Below are 20,408 nucleotides of genomic sequence, written 5' to 3' on the forward strand. Positions count from 1 at the left end.
ATAGATAGATAGATAGATAGATAGATAGATAGATAGATAGATAGATAGATAGATAGATGATAGATAGATGGATATATAGATGATAGATAGATGGATATATAGATAGGTAATAGGTAGAGAGATGGATAGATTGATAGATGGATAGATAATAGGTAGATAGATGGCTAGATAGATGGATGGATAGATAGGTAGATAGACAGATAATAGTTGGAGAGATGAAGAGATAGATGGATAATAGGTAGATAGATAATAGGTAGATAGATAGATAGATAGATAGATAGATAGATAGATAGATAGATAGATCTATAGATGGATATAGTTATCACTCAGACCTTGATATTGAGAACCACAAAGATAATATATATTCAATGTCTTCTGCTCAAGCTTTGAAAGTTCTTCTCACACTTTAGAAGAAAATAACCTGTTACACCTTAAATTCTGACTCTACTTTTCTATTAAATATAGGTAAACATAATCCATAAATACATGTCAATGTAAATATGTGAACAGCTGTACACATACACATTAACATGCTTTACCAGGCTCAAAAAGCCTAGTAAATGACCATTGCTTTCAATCTCAATCCTATATAAAAGATGACAGCTCCCCACTAGTACTTTTTCCTCTAGCCAGGAGGGCAAGTGAAAGCTGCTTCAGGTGCCAACACCAATGTTGCTCAATAGTTAGCTGTCAAGAAGCAATGAAACACATAACCAGAGACTCTCCCTCATTCCTCAGAGGTGGTTACCTGCAAAAACCATCCGCATGCCTGTCCTTAGTCCCAGTTCACCTGACTTTCATGTGTCAGGCTAAGGAAGAGAGCAGACTACCAGCTACTAGACACAGCTCTTTTGCCTAGATTACCCTCCCTCAGGGATGCAAGATCAATGGCCAAAACACATGTTTATACTATTTGCATTTATAAACAAGCACATCCATATGGATATGCCCATTCACACACATCCAAAGGCTTAAAATCACATTGCACTGGTCTCATTTGGTGCTCAAAATATATCACAAACTATTAGAACTTAATAGCAACATTAAAGAAAAGAGAAAATACTATCATTATGTGGAAGACTGAAGGAGGGTTCAAAAATTAAATTTAAAAAATAATGAGAAATGCATCAAAGATTGGGAAGACATTTCTGGATGATTATATATGTCAACCTTTAGGTTAACATAGTTTTAATACATATAAATAAGGCCTCTAAACTGAAATGTAGGCATTTTTGTCATTCAATAAATTTATAAATCCAAAATGCCTGTAAAAACCCCCTGTTTTCATCTACTTGTGCTTAGTGTTTCTCAGCTGCAATTCTCATATTAGCTCCTCCCCATTAATAAACATTTCCATACCCCACCCACCAGAATAATTTTACATGGATTAGCATGACAGATATTAAACACAAGAAGGACCTAAATGCAATTCATTTCATACACATTTCTCTGAAATCTTATAAAAAGTGATAGATTATTTAGGGTGACAGTTTTTGAAAATAAAATAGAAATAGAAGAAGAGGTTTATTTCACCTTCACATGGTGTCTTTCTCATGCAGACCTCAGATTTCCACATTTGTATCCCTTTAAAGGATTTGATATGCAGGAAAAGAAGAAAGGATGATGGTAAACATTTCAATAGAGAGATTATTATAGACTACCATATTCCAGACAGAAAAAAATACCCTAAATCATACCTTTTACTGAAGTATTGGGTGGAGGTCCTTCCATTCTCAAGTTCCATGGAGGATCTCCCTGATTTGCAAAGTCCCTCATTTTCAAATAGCTAATTGTAAGTCGGATGATGGATGCCTTGTCAAGCTGACTGGTGATGGCTGCAGGAAGAGGCAGCAACTTAGCCAATTCATAGAACTCAAAATTCTCCTTTCCCCGACGGGAGCGAGCAGCATCTCGGGACTTTTCCTTTCTCAAGGCTTGTAAACTGCACACAAATAAAAATGGAGACTAGTGGTTAGTAACCTTAGAACTATCTTTCATCCGGAAACAACTTGCTTTCTGATTTCAATGTTTCTTCAATAATAATAACAATGTCTTTCTCAGATGCTCAGGAGATGGTAAGATGAGTTGCACAAAAATTCCTTTTTATAAAAAGACCCTAACAATTCCGTGATGCTTTAATGGCTAAGGGAGTGAAATAACTGACACTGTTGTTATTTACAAGGTTTTCTACATATTTCATTTATTGTTACATATACATACACATATACCCATAGTTTGTATACGATTTGGCTGATGTTAATCAACTCTCAGCTAATTAGGAGATTGTGCCTGCTTTGACACTTCTGTTCTCAACTTAATGAATTGTTCATTGAACTGTCTTCATTAGATGCTTTCATTGAAGGAGAAAAGGGGAAAGGAAAAAAAGAATAGGAGAAGGAAAAGATTGGCCTGGCAGTATTCAGGGAGTTGGAACTTACTCAACTTTTTACATGGCAGTACTCTATAAAAATGTTCACAGTGGAAACAAAATGTTTTCACAACTCTGTCAATTTTAAAGTATATCTCACTGTAGATGCCAAAAATGAGTTTGGCTGAACATTTATAGAATTAAGTAATTCCATAGCTGCTACAGGCAGATAGATACTAGACTAATGGAACTTTCTAAATACAGAATCCAATTTTGTTTTTACATAATTATTTTTAAAATTCCAAATTATCTAACTAACATTCCTCATCTGAACTAGTCATATTAAATGTTTTAGTTTTCAGGGCAACATTTTAATTTGACAATTACTTTTCCTTTGAAATAATGCCAGTTGAAGAAGCATATGTTTGCTCCCAAGAAAACAAAAATGTAAGGCTTGTTAAATAACATTGTCCAGAGGTTGAATTAACCAGCATATACAGAGAAATACTGATTTTTTTATTTTTTACATATAACAACTAAGTCAATAATGCCATTAATGGCTTTAAAAAAATATTGCTCTTAAAGCATGGGTAGTTTAATACTAAATACTAAGAACAGAAGAATCATTCAGTTACCATTTTTATTCATTATAAAACTTGTCATTTGGGCCAATGTTTTTTTTTAAATCACCAGGGTTCTCTTGACGTTTTTATCCAAGTAAAGTGAGAAAGAGGACATAAGGAATAATAATAAAAGTTAATTGTAGCAGTGTTTATGATATTAAGGTGGTAATACTTACATTAAAAATAAAACTAAAGGGTCAGTGGTATGGCTAGAGGATGCAACGTTCATTAAAAAAAATAAGTCAGTCCGTGTGATGGTACACTGAGTTTTGTAGGTTTCATTAAAGTTGTATGGAGTCTTCCCATTTCATCAAAGTAAAATGGTAATTTTTTTAAATGCCCAGTAGTAATTTAAGAAATAAATGCTTCTTTTTACAGGGAGTGGAAGTTGTTAAAATATTTTTAAAAACTGAAAAAATAGCCTTCATGTGTTATAACTTCATCTGAGGTACTCAAATGACTATATATAGATATAGGTATGTAGGTATGTATGCATGTATGTATGTATACATAGGTATAAACATAAATACACGTATATATTGTTATATATGTGTATCTATGGATATGTGTATGTATGTATACACACATACCTATTAAACATTATACAATTCTCCCAGTAAAAATATTTTTGCCCTTATCTTTTTAATAAGTTGAAATAAAAATAAATCCTTCCTTGCTCATAAAAACTGTGCCAAATTTATTATGACTACATGGCACAAGATCAAAAAGCAAAAACCATAAGAACTCTGAGCTCTAGAAAGGTTAACAGACATAACCATAGCTTCTTAATGACAATGATAAAGCAGAAATTCTCACCAGAAATTCCTTATGCTTAACCAGTGACTTTCCTCTTAGCCCATATTTCCCTTCTTATATTCCAGTACAAAATATCTAGAATATTTACTTTTCAGATTGCTATTTTCTTCCTATTGTCACTATGTGACCATATTGAAGTGAGTGATCTTCTTGGACACAATCTTAACAAGATAGGGTTCCCATAACTCCCATGTCACATAATTATGCAGGGACTATAGGGTCCAACTGAATCTCAAAATGATAGCAATGAATTTCTAATAAGTAGTGATTAGTTATGAGGGCAATAGTAATAAAAGATGACCAAAAATATATACATGTTGTTGAGATGGTAATCTAATAGCACAAGTCAGACACAATGCCATAGCTTGGCCAGAAATATATTGACCTTTTTTATGAAGTAGGACTTGATTTTTCAAGCAGAGTCCTATTGGGATTGAGGAATGCATTAATAACTAAAATGGTCTCTGCATTTGTAGACTTTATCATCAAGGAAATGTGTTATCAGCTGTAGAGCACTTAACATAAATTTTAAAATTTAGATGAGTTGTAACAGTGCCCATTTTCTGTTACTAGAAACATTACAGTGCTTTGCAGTCACAATAAGTTCTTCTCTAGACTTCATCTTCCCCTCTACTAACTTCAATCCACTTATGTCCTAAATGGCACTGAAAACTATTCCTCAATTTTAGGCAAGTAGAAAACAGCATTTAATTCATCACAGAATATCAACAACATCTCCCCATGAAAAGTAGCAAAAGAAGTCATAAATCAACTTGAAAAAAGACCTGATAAAATTCTGGTGTTTTCCATAATGTTTATGGACACAACAGCTTACACCTCACTCTGTAGTGTCCAGAGTACTCATTGTGTGCCACTTATGTACACAAAATTGCCCTGAAGAGGAAGGAAAGTTGGACAAGGTAGAAGGAGGATGTTATCTGCCTCCAGAGAAAGAACTGATAAATAGAAGTGTGTGTGTATATAATGATTTTACATATATGTATATGTACACATATGCATATATATGTATGTGTATGCACAAACACAGACACACACATATATGTGTGTGTGTGTGTATATATATATATATATATATTTGTCTAATGGTAGCCATCTCTAGAAAGGGGGAGAGAAGAAAAGGAAAAAAGTTATATGATAACTTTATTATATATTGAAAAGAAATAGCAAGTTGTACATAATACATTTGAAGGTTCATGCATGATCATCTCTTTTTTATTCTCCTAGGTTATAGAAATACTTGTTTTATTTCATAAATTAAAAATAAAACAGATTTTTTTAAAAATCAAGCACTGTAATTCAATATTTGGTTCACAGCAACACTCAATAAAAATAAAAAATTAAAACTAAGTTTTTTTCAGGATGAATCTAGGATACATGGAATGCTATATAAGATCACTGAAGTGCTGGCAGGTTTGCATTTTGTCAATAAGAATGTAACATGCCCTGGGTTTTGAGGAGAAGTCTTGATAGTGGTGGCTAAATTTCCAATTTTACCATAGTGCTCAAGAATGCTACTCAAAATCCAAAACAACATGAACTTATTAAGTACCTGCTATGCTGTGTGCTGGGCCCTGTGGTAAGTCAAACATGAAATAGCCCCCACCATCAAGAAATCTACATCTTATTGAAATGCACTGTATTTGGTTCTCTTCTAAGTTCTATTAATAAAAGTATCAAGAAGAATTTGGAGAGAATTTCATTATTTAATCTTACAATGACTTAATTCTAATCTTACAATGATTTAATTGTAAGCACCTATAGTTATATGAGGCACTTTGCTAGGCAACGACTAAACAAAGACAAATATGGAAAATATTTGTTATCAAGGAACTTACATCCTGCTGAAATATATCATGTATAGAAATTTAAAAATATATATTTCAAGGATATGCAAAGTAAATACAAAATAATTTCAGGAAGTGATAATAGCTAGAAACATCAGAAAAGTTATCATGTAGGAAGTGTCACATTGTTGCTGTCATTGGTCTTCATTTTAGAAGAGGACCAGAGATATCACAGGGTGATGTCTTGCCTTTTACATGAATTGGATTTAAGTGAGGCAGAGCTGTGCTAAGTCATCAGCCTCACTTTCTCTTCCAGAGTCATTTGAAGTCTAGTAGCAAGACAAAAGTCAATACAACTGATGATGGCCCAGGATGAGAAAGTCTAGGCAAGGGTTGGAAAGAACCTAGGAACACTCCGAGGCAGAAGAGAGGATGCAGAATATCTCAGAAACAGTATCAAATAAAAAGATGACAAAAATATTTAGAAAACAGTTATTTTTAGACAATGAAAGTAGAAATATCTGGAAGGTATGCCTTACTATGTCACCAATTCAATTCATATCCACTCAAGAAACAATTATTAACATATTGCTATATTGACCATACTGGGCTACATCTAGACAAAGATAGAAAGCAATACAACTGAGAGCTAATTTCTGACCTTGAGAAGGTAACAGTCGACTAAGGGGGATATAATATATACATAGTTAAACTGATCAAAAGAAGGATGTAAACCAACAAAGGAAAATTCCTGACAATGAGCTACTAGGAAATCTGGATTAAAAGAGATCACTTTTGACTAGGTGAATCATGAAAGTCTTCATAGAACAGAAAGAAGCAGAGCAAAACCTTCCTGAGTCCCAAATTTAATACTGAAAAGGCCCTTAGAGGCAATCTAGCTCAATGCATTCATTTAAAAGATGAAGAAATGGATTTACAGACATGTTAAATGGCTGCCAAGACCACACAGTGGTAAATGACAGAGGAAGAATTTGAACCCAGATCCATCTGCTCTAAATCCAGCACTCTCTCCACTACACATTGCTTCCTACCTTTCAAGAAGAAAATACTTTTAATAGCTAGATATGAGGAGGAAGCGCCTTCCATGGGCTTGGGCTCGGCATGCATTACTGTACAGAGGAGAAAGCACATAAGAGATCAGGAAACAGATTGTGATGAACCTTAGATTCCAGTTTTGAGAGTTTATATCTTAACCTACAGGAAATAATTACTAAGGGATTGTGAAGACGGAAGTCATAGATCTATAAATTATGAAGCCTTTCTTTTAATTGTGTTAAGAATTGAATCTTTGGTGGACAAGATGAGGCTAACTGGATGGCTATTACAATAATTTATGTGAAAAGTTGTGAAAACCTGGACTGTGTGGGCAGAAAGAAGGATATGGATTCAAGAGGTACTGTGATGCTAGAAAAAATAATTGTGGTTATCATAGAAAATAAGTGCCCACTGAATAGGGATCTTTTAATTCATTATATTTGTATCCCCGGGACCTCACACATTACCTGGCACATACTAGGTGCTTAATATATGTTGAACGATTGCCAGAAATGAGGAAGTTTGCAATCTATTGAGTTTGAAATATAGGTAAAATATCAAGGTTAGAGATCAACAGGGAATGGAGATGTGGGCCTATCATCTATGTAAAAGTGGAAATTGAACTCACGGGAGTGGTTGAGATCATGAAAGGAGAGAAAAAAGGAAAAGGGATTGTCTTGGGGGACATCAATATGTTAATGGGAGGGATGAAGATAAATCTTTACTGGTAGTGGAGGAGATGGAAAATGAGTGGACGGACAGCTAGGAGGAAATCTAGGCAAGAGAAGTGTCAGAAAACTAAGGAAAGATAGATCATAAAGGAGGAGTAGTCAACTGTGACAACAGATAATGATTATCTCCTTGCTTACTGAAATAGTTTCTTCTCATCCTTCTGTTGAATGTGACAATGTTGTTGTCTTCTTGATGAAGCTCTCTTCCTACTCAGACTCTCTTCTGGTTTATGAGTTGTTCACTTGAAAGTAACTGATAATCTTTTTTTTCCCCCATTTTTTTTTTCTCTTTTTCAAGGGGGGAAGGCAGGGTAGTTGGGGTTAAGTGACTTGCCCAAGGTCACATGGCTAATAAGTGTTAAGTATCTGAGGCCGGATTTGAACTCAGGTCCTCCTGACTACCAGGACCAGTGCTCTACTCACTGTGCCACCTAGCTTCCCCATTAACTGATAATCTTATCTCTATGTGTTTCTTGTTCTTTCAGTTCTTCTTCCCATTAAAAACCCTCTCTCATCAACATTTTTGTGAAAACTCATTCCTCAAAAAATTTCAATTCTCACCTCTAAGAAGATGATCTCCAAGGTTACCTTTACAGGTCTATCCTTTTCTTTGTCCCATCTCTCTATGTTATAACTAAACTCTATTTTCAACTATATGTTCTAACAATACTTGAAACTTAAAATGTTGAAATTGACCTTACTCAAAAATCTATATCTGTCTTTTATCAATGACTTTTATATACCTAGTGCCATAATAATCCAAGTTTTCTTGGCTTGTGACCTTGAATTTATCTTTTGATTTCTCCCTCCTTCAACATTTTGATCCTCCTAAAATCTACATTCCTTCTCTTTATTTTTTTTCAGTAACTTCCCTAGTACTAGACCTTTCATTTCATGCCTAGATAACTATTGCAATCTGGTGTACACATGGTTCCTATTTTTTTCTAGACCTTAGATTTATTGAGGTGAAGTATTTGAGTATTTCTGGTGAAGGGACTGACTCTATTAAAGCACATTTCTAAGTTATTGTCTTAAAGAGTTGACAAGAGGGGTGGCTAGGTGGCTCAGTGAATAGAGCACCAGCCCTGGAGTCAGGAGGACCTGAGTTCAAATCCGGATTCAGACACTTAACACACACACACACAAACCAGCCGTGTGACCTTGGGAAAGTCACTTAAACCCAATTGTCCTACCTTCCCCTCTCCAAAAAAAAAGAGTTGACAAGAACACTGTCCAGTCTAGTGGAACACAGTCAGTGCCAAAATCAGGACTTGAACCCAGGTCCTCTTGGTTCCAATTTCACTTCTCTATCCACTATTCTGCCTCTCAAGTTAGTCTTCTTTAAATACTGTTTTCATTTTTATGAAGCAATCCTACTAAAAAAAAAAAAGAAACTAACATGATTTCCCCTATTATCTACAAGATGAGAATGAAACCTTCATGCCAAGCTTTCAAAACACTTTCAAATGACCTTCTTATATCCAGCCAAATTAATCTCTTCCTTTTTCCAAAAATGTTTCATCCTGCTTTGTTTCCCTGCTATCTCTTCTGATGAGAGTGTCTTTGTAGCAAAAATGCCCTCCCCTCAAAGTTCCTGATAGAATTGAGGTCATTATAATCTTGCTTGGTCTAGAAGAAAATCTAACCATAATTAAGACATAGAAATGTTAATAGCTATGCTAATGCTGACTGAGAAGAAATCTTCACTGAAAGCTGAAAGACTGTAGCTTGTAGATCTTGGGAAGAGAAAAGTCTGTTGATTCCTTTTGGAACATTAAGATCCTGGAGACCAATATGGAGTGATTTTGAAAAACTTGTAGCCATTAAATAATAGAGTAAATGAGGAGGCCAGTCCTTTGGACAACAGAATTTGAAGATGGAAGGCATTCCTATATGCAGAAGAAAAAAAAAAATACTTACCTCAAAATCTTACACATGATTATACTGAAATTATTGAGGAAAATACAAAGCAAAATGCTCCCAAATTATCCAAAATGTAGAATATAACATCTTTCCCCCCCTAAAGTCACTGGATATTTAAGGAAGGTTCCTACAAAGGGTGACATTTATGATTGTGGTTTGAAGGGCAATTCATGGGAAATGAAAAAAAAAAGTGTTTATGGGATGAAAATAAAGGTGGGGATAGTTAAAGAAATTTCTGTAGGTAGAGTCCAGAGAACATCAGAGAATCAAAGTGGCTCTAAGGATAGGAGTTTCCATTTGAAGACAGAGGATGAATCTGGGGACTCCAGCAAAAAGGACCCTTCTGCTCCAGAAAATAAGTAATCACAAAGATAAAGTTTAGCTTGGACTAGTGACAGACATGAGATAAACCAGCCAGAAAAAGAAGGTTATATCAAGGGCCCACACAGGAAAAAAGCCAGCTGATTGGAAGGGTGTTGTAAGAGAGAGTTGGGAAGATGATAATGTTTCAAGCTTATTCCAAACTAATAGAGTAATTTGAACCTTTGACCCATATTTTAATTAACTCAATCTGCAAGTAGTTTTACCTTCAAGACTTCTGCATGCTATAGTAAAAGTAATTGTATACTTTAAAACTGATGATTCTATGTGTAGCATTGCATTGAATAATGTAAAATAAAAGGGTCATAATCCGAATACAGTAACTAGTCACTTTCTATTTCTACTAAAGAAAAAAAAAGATTTTTTTTCCTTCAACTGAAGAATGACAGATTTTTGTTTGATATAAAATAGAATTTTTGTATTTGCTAGAGTAGGTCATGTCACTATGGAAAACTGAAATTTTCTCTGGTGAGATATAAAAATGGAAAACCATTCTCATAAGTCAGACAGACATTAGATAAAGAACTATTTGCAATAATGGGAATGGGTTAGATGATCTTTCAATGTCCTTCCAAACTCTTCATCATATAATTAGACAGTCATCAAATATGTGAGGACTATTAGGGGTAGGAATGGGGGAGGAATCCAAATCCAGCACCATGGAGAGTTGACTGATCTTTGTTGAAGTGCTAAAGGACATATTGTTTATGACCACTTTACCACTATGCAAGGCAAGTATATATATACTGGGTGGGCATGGTCTATTGGGTAGGGTGCTAGATTTACAGGGAGAAAGATTTGGGTTCAAATTCTGCCTCACAGACAAGCTGTTTGATCCTTAACAAGTGGCTTAATTTTCCCCTAAGTTTCTTCATATGCAAAAATGAAGGGCCCAGATTCAATGACCCCCAAGGCCCTTTCTAGCTCTAAATCTATGATCCAATGAATTTAAAATAAAGTACTTTGTAAAGTAATAAAAATATTAATGAAAATAGCTAAGACAGAAAGACCACCACAACATCAAGAAAATGAAATCAACCCCCCCCCCCAGATGATTAATGTGGCAGATGGCATATCCAGTAATCATGGAGTGAAAAAGGATTTTTTAAAATATCTTAGCTTTTATAAAAAGCTATTCTGAAAGTTTTAGTACACTATTTTATTTTTTAAATTGTGGTAAATATTCCCTTGTTGTAGACAGAACAAGTCTACAGAAAGTCTGAACATTAATCCTTTTTGCTCTTGGCCTGCAAGAGAAGGTTGTAAGGATTATGAAGATCATACATCTAGAGCTTCTTTAGAAGAAGAGAAAGAACAACAGCGCCAACACCAACAGAGTAAAGAGCATTTGACCTTCTGTCCCGCCCAATCCCAGACCTTTTTCTAATTTCTCTTCATATCCTAGTTGTTTTTTAACCTTAGCCAAAGTCTTCCTCTAAGTCACCATTATGGCATGGAGGTAATCCCAAAGGATGTGGCAGAATGGTGTAAGATCTGGAAGCTCTAACTAATCTAGAAAGGTTTTTAGCATGGGCCTGGCATTGGGACGTATGTGTATTTGTCTTCTGAGGACTAACTTAACTGTGCAAATGTGCAGCATCAGTTTGCTGGCCCCTGCGTGATGAACTGTTCAGCCAGGGCAATTAATGAAACATTGCTGGAGTTTTGATCAGTGCTGGTGAAGGGATCATTCACAAGAATAAATCACATCAGGGGCGGCCAGGTAGCACAGTGAGTAAGAGCACTGGCTCCAGTGTTGAGAAGACCTGGAGATCGAATCCCGGGCTCAGACACTTAGCACCCACCAGGAAACACCTGGCCGTGTAACCTTGAGCAAGTTACCTTACCCCAATTGCTTAGGGGCAGCCAGGTGGCTCAGCGAGTAAGAGCACTGGCTCCAGTGTTGGGATGACCTGGATCAAATCCAGGCTCAGATATTCAGCACCACACCCAGAAATAATAACTGGCTGTGTAACCTTGAGCAAGTTACTTAACCCTGATTGCTTTTTTTTTTTAAAAAAGAAGAAATCACAGCTGTTATAAAAGTACAAAAGTATCCTTACTTTTTATTTCTCTTTAACTCTTTTGTTCACAATGCGATCTACTAAATTCTCCACACTTAGGAGAACTCCTGACCCAAAGCTGATTCTGTTTAGAGTTATAAACTTTGAAATTACTATATAATCATGGGATGAGTTAAAATCTTTGATTTCACCAACATGGAAACTCCATGCACTAATGTTGATTGGCAACTTCTTTGCAATAGATGACCTTAAAAGGTTGTCCAGGGTACTGAGAAGTTAAGTAACTTAACCAAGGGGTCATGCATGCAATATGTGTCAAAGGATGGATGTGTTTATGAGCCCAGGTTTTCTTAATTCCAAGGTTAGCTTTCTATTCATTGCAACACTGACTCTTCTCTAGGAGATCATAACAGGAGTGAAAACAAATCTTTGTAGCAGACAAAAGTAGATCATGTTTTCTTCTTGAAATAGGGAAAAGGAAGAATAGGGCCAATAGCCTCTTTAAATTTTACTTTTTTTAAAGTACTTCTAAGGATCCAGACAGGTAAGATTTTATGGATTTTCATACTTGTTTTGCTTAGGAGAAGCCAGCACTACAGACTTGCACTATTTATCAATTAATCTGGCATCCAGCCTCAGAAGAAGAAGGTCGACCTGTATTAAAAATGCAGCCATCAAAAATTCATCAAAGGCTTCAGCATTTTAACTCATGAACCTTTGAACACCTGCATACTTGTCAGATCTCTGGTTATAGTTAACAGTGAGATCTATAGTTACTACAGTACCTACATTTGCCCTGACATGAGCTGCATAAGGAGTCTTCTAGAGAAAGTACAGTAAAGAGTCCACAGAGCAACACTTACCCTTCCCTCATTACCTTCAATACAATAGACCACTACACACTGACACCACCCAAAGTTCAAAGTCAATCAAAGCAGCTCTTCTGCAATGGGGGAAAAATACATCGAGGAGCCTTTATTTGCCCAATTATAAACATCAGAAAGTTAGCAAGAAATTCATGTAAAACTGTCTCTGGAAGGATCACACACAGTATAGCCTTCAAATTGAAGCTCTTTAATGCTCCCCATGAAAGAAAAAAAGTAATGATTTCAAAACCTTTTCTATAATGTGTGAGGAAAGCTGCACAGTCTATGCTGGAAGTTAAAACGAGAACAAACCTTCAAGTTCAAGGTAAGAACTCTCCTGCTTAACTAATGCACTGCTCATAGCTGTCATCATTAATTTATGTTAGCCTCTGTAAACATCAAGAGTATAATAGGCCAATTTCACAACTAAATATAGATGCACATTTTGCCCTTATATAAATGGCAGATTGCTGCTGTAGATCATCACTGCGGCAAGACGTCAGTAAAGATGCACTGTTTGATGGTCTGATGCTCACACAATATATAAAACCAGTTGTAATGGTTGTTTGGAAGCAAAGTGTAACATAGCAGCAAAATTTCATTTGTTCCACAAACTCAGGATATATTAAGCTTGGCTGACAAAGACTATTGGATGTGCTAAATCAGTTTGACCTTCATTCTTGCTTTATTTTTCTCATTTTAACATGTGAAATGACCATTATTTTTCCCCATGTAAGAAAATATCATGAAAGTCGTTGCCACCCCTCCAAAAACATTCTAACATGTAGTAAAACTGATCTTTGCAGTCGTTAATGTTTTAGTCATTACCATAATCGCGGGGTATCCTTGCTAATTTAAAGTAATGTACACACTAACATACAGATTCTAATAGGATGGTCATGACTCACATTTGACTTTTTGTAGAACAGATCAGAAAGTAATTAAAACTATTCAACTAAGTGCTTTGTCTCCTTGTCAGAAAATGCTTTGTGTACGTTTGAACTCCATCATTAAATTAATTGTCTTTTAACCAATGAGCATTTTTATTTGAACACCTTAAGTAACAGGATTTACTTCTAGAATGAGTCATTAGAATAGTAATAATAGGAAGCTGCCACATTTTTTTCAGTATGACTAATTTCACTGCTTCACAATTCTTTTCAACTAATGTTCACCTTGATTCAAATAACGATTACCTGGGCCTTTGTAAGACCCAAACTATTAATCGTCCCTTTGCCTTCTGCCAGAATTCTCACCCTGAATCAAAGTGTTTTGTTCTTATTTTTTCCTCCACAACTTTAAAGTGTGCAACTGGCGAAATCATGATAATGGAGAAACTGCGTCTTTATCAAGCAATTTTGCTGTACCCAATAAACAGCACTTTACCTTCAAGCAACTTGTATATTTCACACCTTAAATTTCTATTTACTAAATCAGCTAATCACTTCACAATTGAACTTCTCAGAACAAAAAATTATCAATTAAAGTGGTTGAAACTCCTGCAAATTATCATTTAGGAATGAAGTAATTGCTTTCATCAGGGCAGAAAAGCCCGCCAGAACAGAAATGTCACTTTAGATTAGTGTTCTCACTCCTGAAGCTATGGATGACACAGCTGATATAAGACTAAATGCCAAGACCAATCAATTGCTTTTGTGGCTCGGCTCGGAGCTGCTGTAAAAGGGGCCATTTTCTAGGATCTACTCTTCATTATAGTAAATGCTATCTCCTTGGTAACATAATTCCATTTCTCATAAATTCTGTCTGAGAGCATTGTCCTAACAATGGATGTTTGTGGAAAAGAGTGCTGTTGGTTTAATGCACAGAATTTAGTGTGAACGGCTGTCAAACTGCTATGCTTTACTTGTTCTTAAACATAAATTGAAGTCTTATACATTAAAAAAAAAGAAATCTTGGTTAGAAATAAATGTTCTGAACAAATGTAAGATATTGTACTTAAAGGTTTTTGTGCCACTGGCTTAGAATTCAGACTCTTTGGGAACGTGGATGTTGTGTCTCTAAGAGGCTTCCTGGCTTTTGCACCTATCTGTTCAAACCAGAGGCTGGATAAACACTTCTCTTACCCTCTCAGCAACAGAGTTTGCAAATGCAAAGCTGCAGAGCCAAATGCAGACTCATTAGGACACAGCACGCTATTTGTGAGTAGCCACAACTGTGTGAGTTAGGGAGAAAAATGTTCTTTGAGCCCAGCCCGTCCTGGAAAGCATCCAGATCTTAATTTGTATTGTTCATCTCCCAGAAGTTTCGAGAAGCTGGGTTATGGGCTCCAATTAAAAGGAAATTGGAGGAGCTAATCTAGTAAATGAGCGGCAATTCTATGCACTGCTCTCTTCAGGGCTGAGGTTTAGAAAGAAATTCAGGATCACCAGTTTTTGCCCAACATGGGGGCTGTTTCCCATTCTGGTAAACACATGGTTGTTAACTATCATTGAAAATAGCATAAGTCATACGTAAACACTAAGAGGAAAATCTATTGCTAAATACTTGAGAGTCACAACATCTCTACTTGAAATGGAAAGCTAAGGTGAACACTAAATATCTGAGGAACTTTCTATCTATTACCTAAAAGTTAGTCTAGAGAATTTCCCCCATTTAAAAAAATTTAACTGGGCCCCTTCCTCCCATCTTTGGGTGTGTTGTCCCTAAGCAGACTGAGTTTTCTCTATATGAGTCAGGAGAAAGTGCTTAAGGATTCACACACACACAAACACACACTTCATGACCATCCTCCCAGGCCCTCTATCAGCCCAAGACTTTGCCTATTATTACACTAAGAAGATCAGGGCCATGAAAGCTAAGCTCCCTCAACCCCTATCTTACACATCTCAGAAATTCTCTATATCTTCCCTTTCATTCCTGGCTTCCAGTCTCACCCTCACCAAGGCCAAGTCCATTTCTGGTACCCTTGCTTCTATTCTGTCCTATCCCCTCTAAGACCTTGTTCCATTAATAATATCTGTTTCTATGTACAGTCTCTACCTTTTCCTTCCCTACCCAGAACTACAATATCTATTCTATCTTTTAAAGTTCTTCCTTTATTTAATCTTGCTATAATCTCAAATTCTTTTCCTTTCTCTTTTTTCCCTTCACCAGTCCAACTGCTTGAAAGGATTGTTTGTTGATTGTTCCAACTTCCTCATCACTCAGTTGCCTCTAAAAAAGATATCATATTATGACTTCTACCTGCACTACTTCTCTAAGGTTATCAACATCCTCTCATTCCAACAAGCTTTTCTCAATTCTCACTCTTCTTGACCTCTCTGAAGCACATGACCTTCTTCTGAATATAGCCTCCAAATCTGACTCCCTCCTATATCACCTGTCTATGTCTGGTTTCTCTTCTTACTTTTTTTTTTCTCTTTGGAGGGAGGAAGGCAGGGCAATTGGGGTTAAATGACTTGCCCAAGATCACACAGCTAGTAAGTGTTAAGTGTCTGAAATCAGGTTTGAACTCACATCCTCCCGACCCCAGGGCCAGTGGTCTATTCACACTGCATGACCTAGCCCCACTCTTCTTGCTTTTGCTAAGCATTCTCCAAGACTATATCCTATCATCTTTGCTTTATACACTCATTTAGCAAACTCACCCACACTATGGTTTCATCTGAAAATTTTTTTTCTTGATTACCTCCATCTAATTTATTATGATGACTTCAGTCCTAATTTATTTTCTGAGCTTCAGACCCACATTTTCAAATCCCCACCTTTCCCACATATTCTCCAATGCAACAGGTCCAAAGTAAACCATTACGAATCCAACTCTTTGGATCACATGAGTATCACAGGAACACAATTAGAAGTGAAATTAGAGGTTGCCTAATCTACCTATTCACCTTAAAGATAATGAAACTGAGGCCTAGAGATGTTACATAATTTGCCCAAGGTCACAAGCTCATAAATGACAAAACTCAGATGCTGTGACTCCAAGGTTAGATCTCATTTTACTAAATCATTCTGCCTCCACTACATTTTTTTTTTAAAAAACCTTCCTCGTAATATGCAACATGGCATACTGGAGAAAGAGGAGCAGGATTTGGGATCAGAAGGCATGACTAGGAATGGGGCTCTGCCATTTATCCTCTCATTGACCTTGAGGAAGTCTCTTGATTGCCAAGGTCTCAGTTTTCAATCTGTAAACTAAAAGAGTTGGACTAGAAGACAACTATAAGGTCCCCATCCCCAGCTTCAAAACTATGGTTCTACGCTCTTCCGGATCCATTTTGGTGGATATTTTGTGGGGTGGGGAGAGATTGGTTTTTGTTTTCAAAATATTATTGTTTGTTTTTTTATTATTATAAACATTTATAGAGCACTCCTATTGCATGAGAGATCTCTTATAATAAAGAAAAACAATTAAGTAAATCCAATAATATGATGACCTCATCTGAAAATTCATGCAGCAATATGTAACACCCTTGCGTGTCTATTAAAAAAAAACAACAAAAAACAGCAGAAATCGTTTATCTCCCCGGGTAGCAAGGTGGTACAGTGAATAGATTGCGGGGCCTAAAATAAGGAAAACCTGGATTCAAATGCAGCCTCAGGCATGTTCTAGCTGTGTCACCTTGAGTGAGTCACTTGATTCTGTTTGCCTCAGTTTCTTCATCTTTTAAAGTGAGCTGAAGAAGGAAATGGTAGACTACTCCAATATCTTTGCTAAGAAAATCCCAGATGGGGTCACAAAGAGTCAGACATAACTTAAAGGACTGAACAACAAAAAAAATTTTCTGTCCCTTCATCCCACTGGAAAAAAATAAGAAATGGAAATCTTGTAACAAATATGAATAATCAGCAAAACATTTCCTCAATGGCTATATATTACATATATACATAGCTGTAGACACAAGAGGGGGACATTTGTAGCTGGGTAGATCAAGGAGATTTTAGTGGAGAAAATGGAATCTTATCTGGAATTTAAACAAGAATTTGATAATCAGATACATAAACAGCAGAATAGATAAGTTATCTGAAACATCTTAATAACTGACAATTTTCTCAGAAAGTCACCATGCAATGTACCATCTTCTCTTTCCTTTTGTCTCTGCTCAATCATCCCATCTTTCAGCTTACTTTCATTTGTTATCATCCAAAATTAAAATATAAGCTCCTTGGGGGCAAGCATAGCTTAATAAATGTTTGCTGACTTCTTAGCATATTGACACAGGGAATAACATAACCAAAGACACAGGAAAGTAGAGTGATTTATGATAAGTAGTCCAATTTTTCTAGCACATGATGTATATGAAAGAAAATAGTGTTACAAGACAAAGCTAGGTTGATGACAAATTACAAGAACCTTGAATGTGAAGGAGACGCCTGAGAATAATCACTGGTTTTGAACATGAATGAGGGAATGACTCCCAGTAATAGAAAGAAGAAACAAACGATTTCGAAAAGACCTGGAAAGATTTACATGAACTGTGTTCAGAGCGAAACAAGCAGAACCAGAAGAACAACATAATATGACATCATCACTGTTAAAATTAATAATTTTGAAGACTTTTGAAGAATGAAATGAGTAGGACCAAGAACAGTGACATTTACAAACAACTTTGAAAGATTTAAGAACCATCATCAATACAATGATCATCATTTTAGAGGACCAATGATGCAACCTGTTATCCATTACTGGGAGTGGGGAGACTTAGGGTGAAGAGATAGAGATACAGAGAAAGGTCTATGGATCCATGAGCATATATTTGCGTGTATCATTCTACCATTTTTCTGGGCCTTTGTTCATGTTATTCTCTATGTTGAAATCCAACAATTGCAAAATCATCTCTCAAAAGCTTACTATGTGCCAGGTCTACACTAAGTTGGGAATACAAATAGCAGAAGATATATCTGCCTTCATGGAGCTTATATTCTAATGTTGGAAGAAACCTGAAAAGGCAGAGGGTTAAGAGAGAGAGAAGGAAAGAGACCAAGATGCCTAAAGTGAAGGCTTTGTAGAGAAGGTGGAGATGTCTCAAATACCTCCCCCCTCATGCTGTGTATATCTGTGATTACTGAAATCTTAGCCATCCTTTAAATTTCAGATCCAATGTCATTTTTTTTTCACTAAAATGTCACTGTTCTGCCAGGATATGAGTGCTCTTCCTATTCAGATCTCTTAGGGTATATTTTTTTGTACCTCTCATGTACTTATCTTAATTTATTGTGTAATTTTTTTTCCTTTTAGCCATTTTCAATCTTGTCCAACTCTTCATGACCTTTGTTTGTAAAGATACTAGAGTGGCTTGAGATTTCCTTCTCTAGTTCATTTTATAGATGAAGAAACAGAGGCAAAAAAATGACTTGCCCAGGATCACACGGCGAGTAAGTATCTGAGGCCAGATTTGAACCCTCATGACTCCAGGCCCAGAGCTCTATGCACTGCATCATCTAGCTGCCCCTTTACTCTGTAGAACATTTTTATCCTTCTTGCTAGAATTCAAGCTCAAGTTTGGGGATGCTATTACTCATAGTCATATTTCTATTAGTGACTAGCACAGTACCTTTTTCTATTTTGGAGAGCGGGAGGGAGCCCAGACTTAGAATTTCATTTCTTATGTGGAAACTCCCTACAAAGATTCAGATCAGTCACTCAGTTCCTAACTTAGTCTTAAAGAATTTCCTGACACACTAATTGGTTAAGTAATTAGTACTTTCAGAAGTAGGACCTAAACTCTTCTCTTTTTGATACTAAGGCTAACCCTTTATCCACTATAGCATCCTGACTCTCACTCTGACCATAAGGTGCTTAATGCATGTTTTTTTATATTAAACATGAAATCACATGTCATTTATTCATTTTTCATTATTCAAGAAAATCAAGGTATAAATGTTTGCAAAAGGTTACAATATAAAGTGCCTTGTTACTTTAAAATTAGTGAGTATAGAACTCAAAATGATGAAAGATTCTCTTGATGCTTTCCTCCCCACAATTCAAAGATAATTTGTTAATAGACTTTTACTCAATTTATAATCATGCACATTTTATGTGCACATGCATTCTGCAATAAAATGCATTGCAATATGGGAATTATCAATTCCCAGGTGATATTTCCTATAAAAATCTCTATTTTCTGACTCATGATCATCTCCCAAATTTTCCTTTGGTTTATAATTGTTCTATGTCTAAATGCAAACTGCTTTCTGATACAAGTTCATTAGGCCACCTTGAATTTTTCTAGGAGAAATGTTGTCTTCATTTTCCTTCTAGTGTGATTTCAAGCACTTTCTAAAAAGCACAACTAAGTTTTAAAAAAAGCTTTTGAAAGCTGTCAAGCTTGACATGATGCACTTGGAAAGTGGAAAGCATGCTTTGACAAGTTTGGAGAGCTTTAAGTATGAAAAATGAAAGTTACAGGCATGTGAAAATAGTGGTTTGAGAATGCAGTATTCACCATTTTTCTTAAAATCAAATGGACAATTCAGGGACATCACTAATGTTTACATATATTTTGGGGTTTTTTATAATTAAGAAAAATGCATCCTTCCAGTGTTATCACTAAAGTATAAAACTGTTAGGTCTTAGTTTATTGGAGCAGAGTATTTTTCTCACATCATGCCATAGCAGAAGGCGTAGTGACTGCCTTTCAACCCAAACCCCTAGCTTCAAATCCCAGTTCTGCCAGCGACTGGGTGACATCCTATACGTCATTTCTTCTTTACCAACTTCAGTTACTTCATCTATAGAATGTGTATAAGGAAAGGGGATTGATCTTGCTGACCTCTTCCAATTAAAAGAATCTATTATTTCTGTCCATGTTCCCCCTTCCCCACCAGTAGGGCTAACACTAAGACTGTGCC

The 20,408-nt window shown here is 36.0% G+C and overlaps 1 protein-coding gene across 5 annotated transcripts in view; it reads right to left on the reverse strand.

Moving 5' to 3' along the window:
- Positions 1-20,408, reverse strand: part of NPAS3 (neuronal PAS domain protein 3) — a 1,174,175-nt gene that overhangs the window by 833,785 nt on the left and 319,982 nt on the right. For all 5 annotated transcript variants that reach the window (XM_069105971.1, XM_069105969.1, XM_069105968.1 and 2 more), the window contains one exon: positions 1,698-1,942. In XM_069105971.1, coding sequence (XP_068962072.1) covers positions 1,698-1,942 — 245 coding nt within the window. The remainder of the gene's footprint in view (positions 1-1,697; positions 1,943-20,408) is intronic.

This window comes from Petaurus breviceps, unplaced genomic scaffold (genome assembly GCF_028583685.1).
Source record: "Petaurus breviceps papuanus isolate PSGF00001 unplaced genomic scaffold, PetGlider_PUasm1.0 77, whole genome shotgun sequence".
NCBI lineage: Eukaryota > Metazoa > Chordata > Mammalia > Diprotodontia > Petauridae > Petaurus > Petaurus breviceps.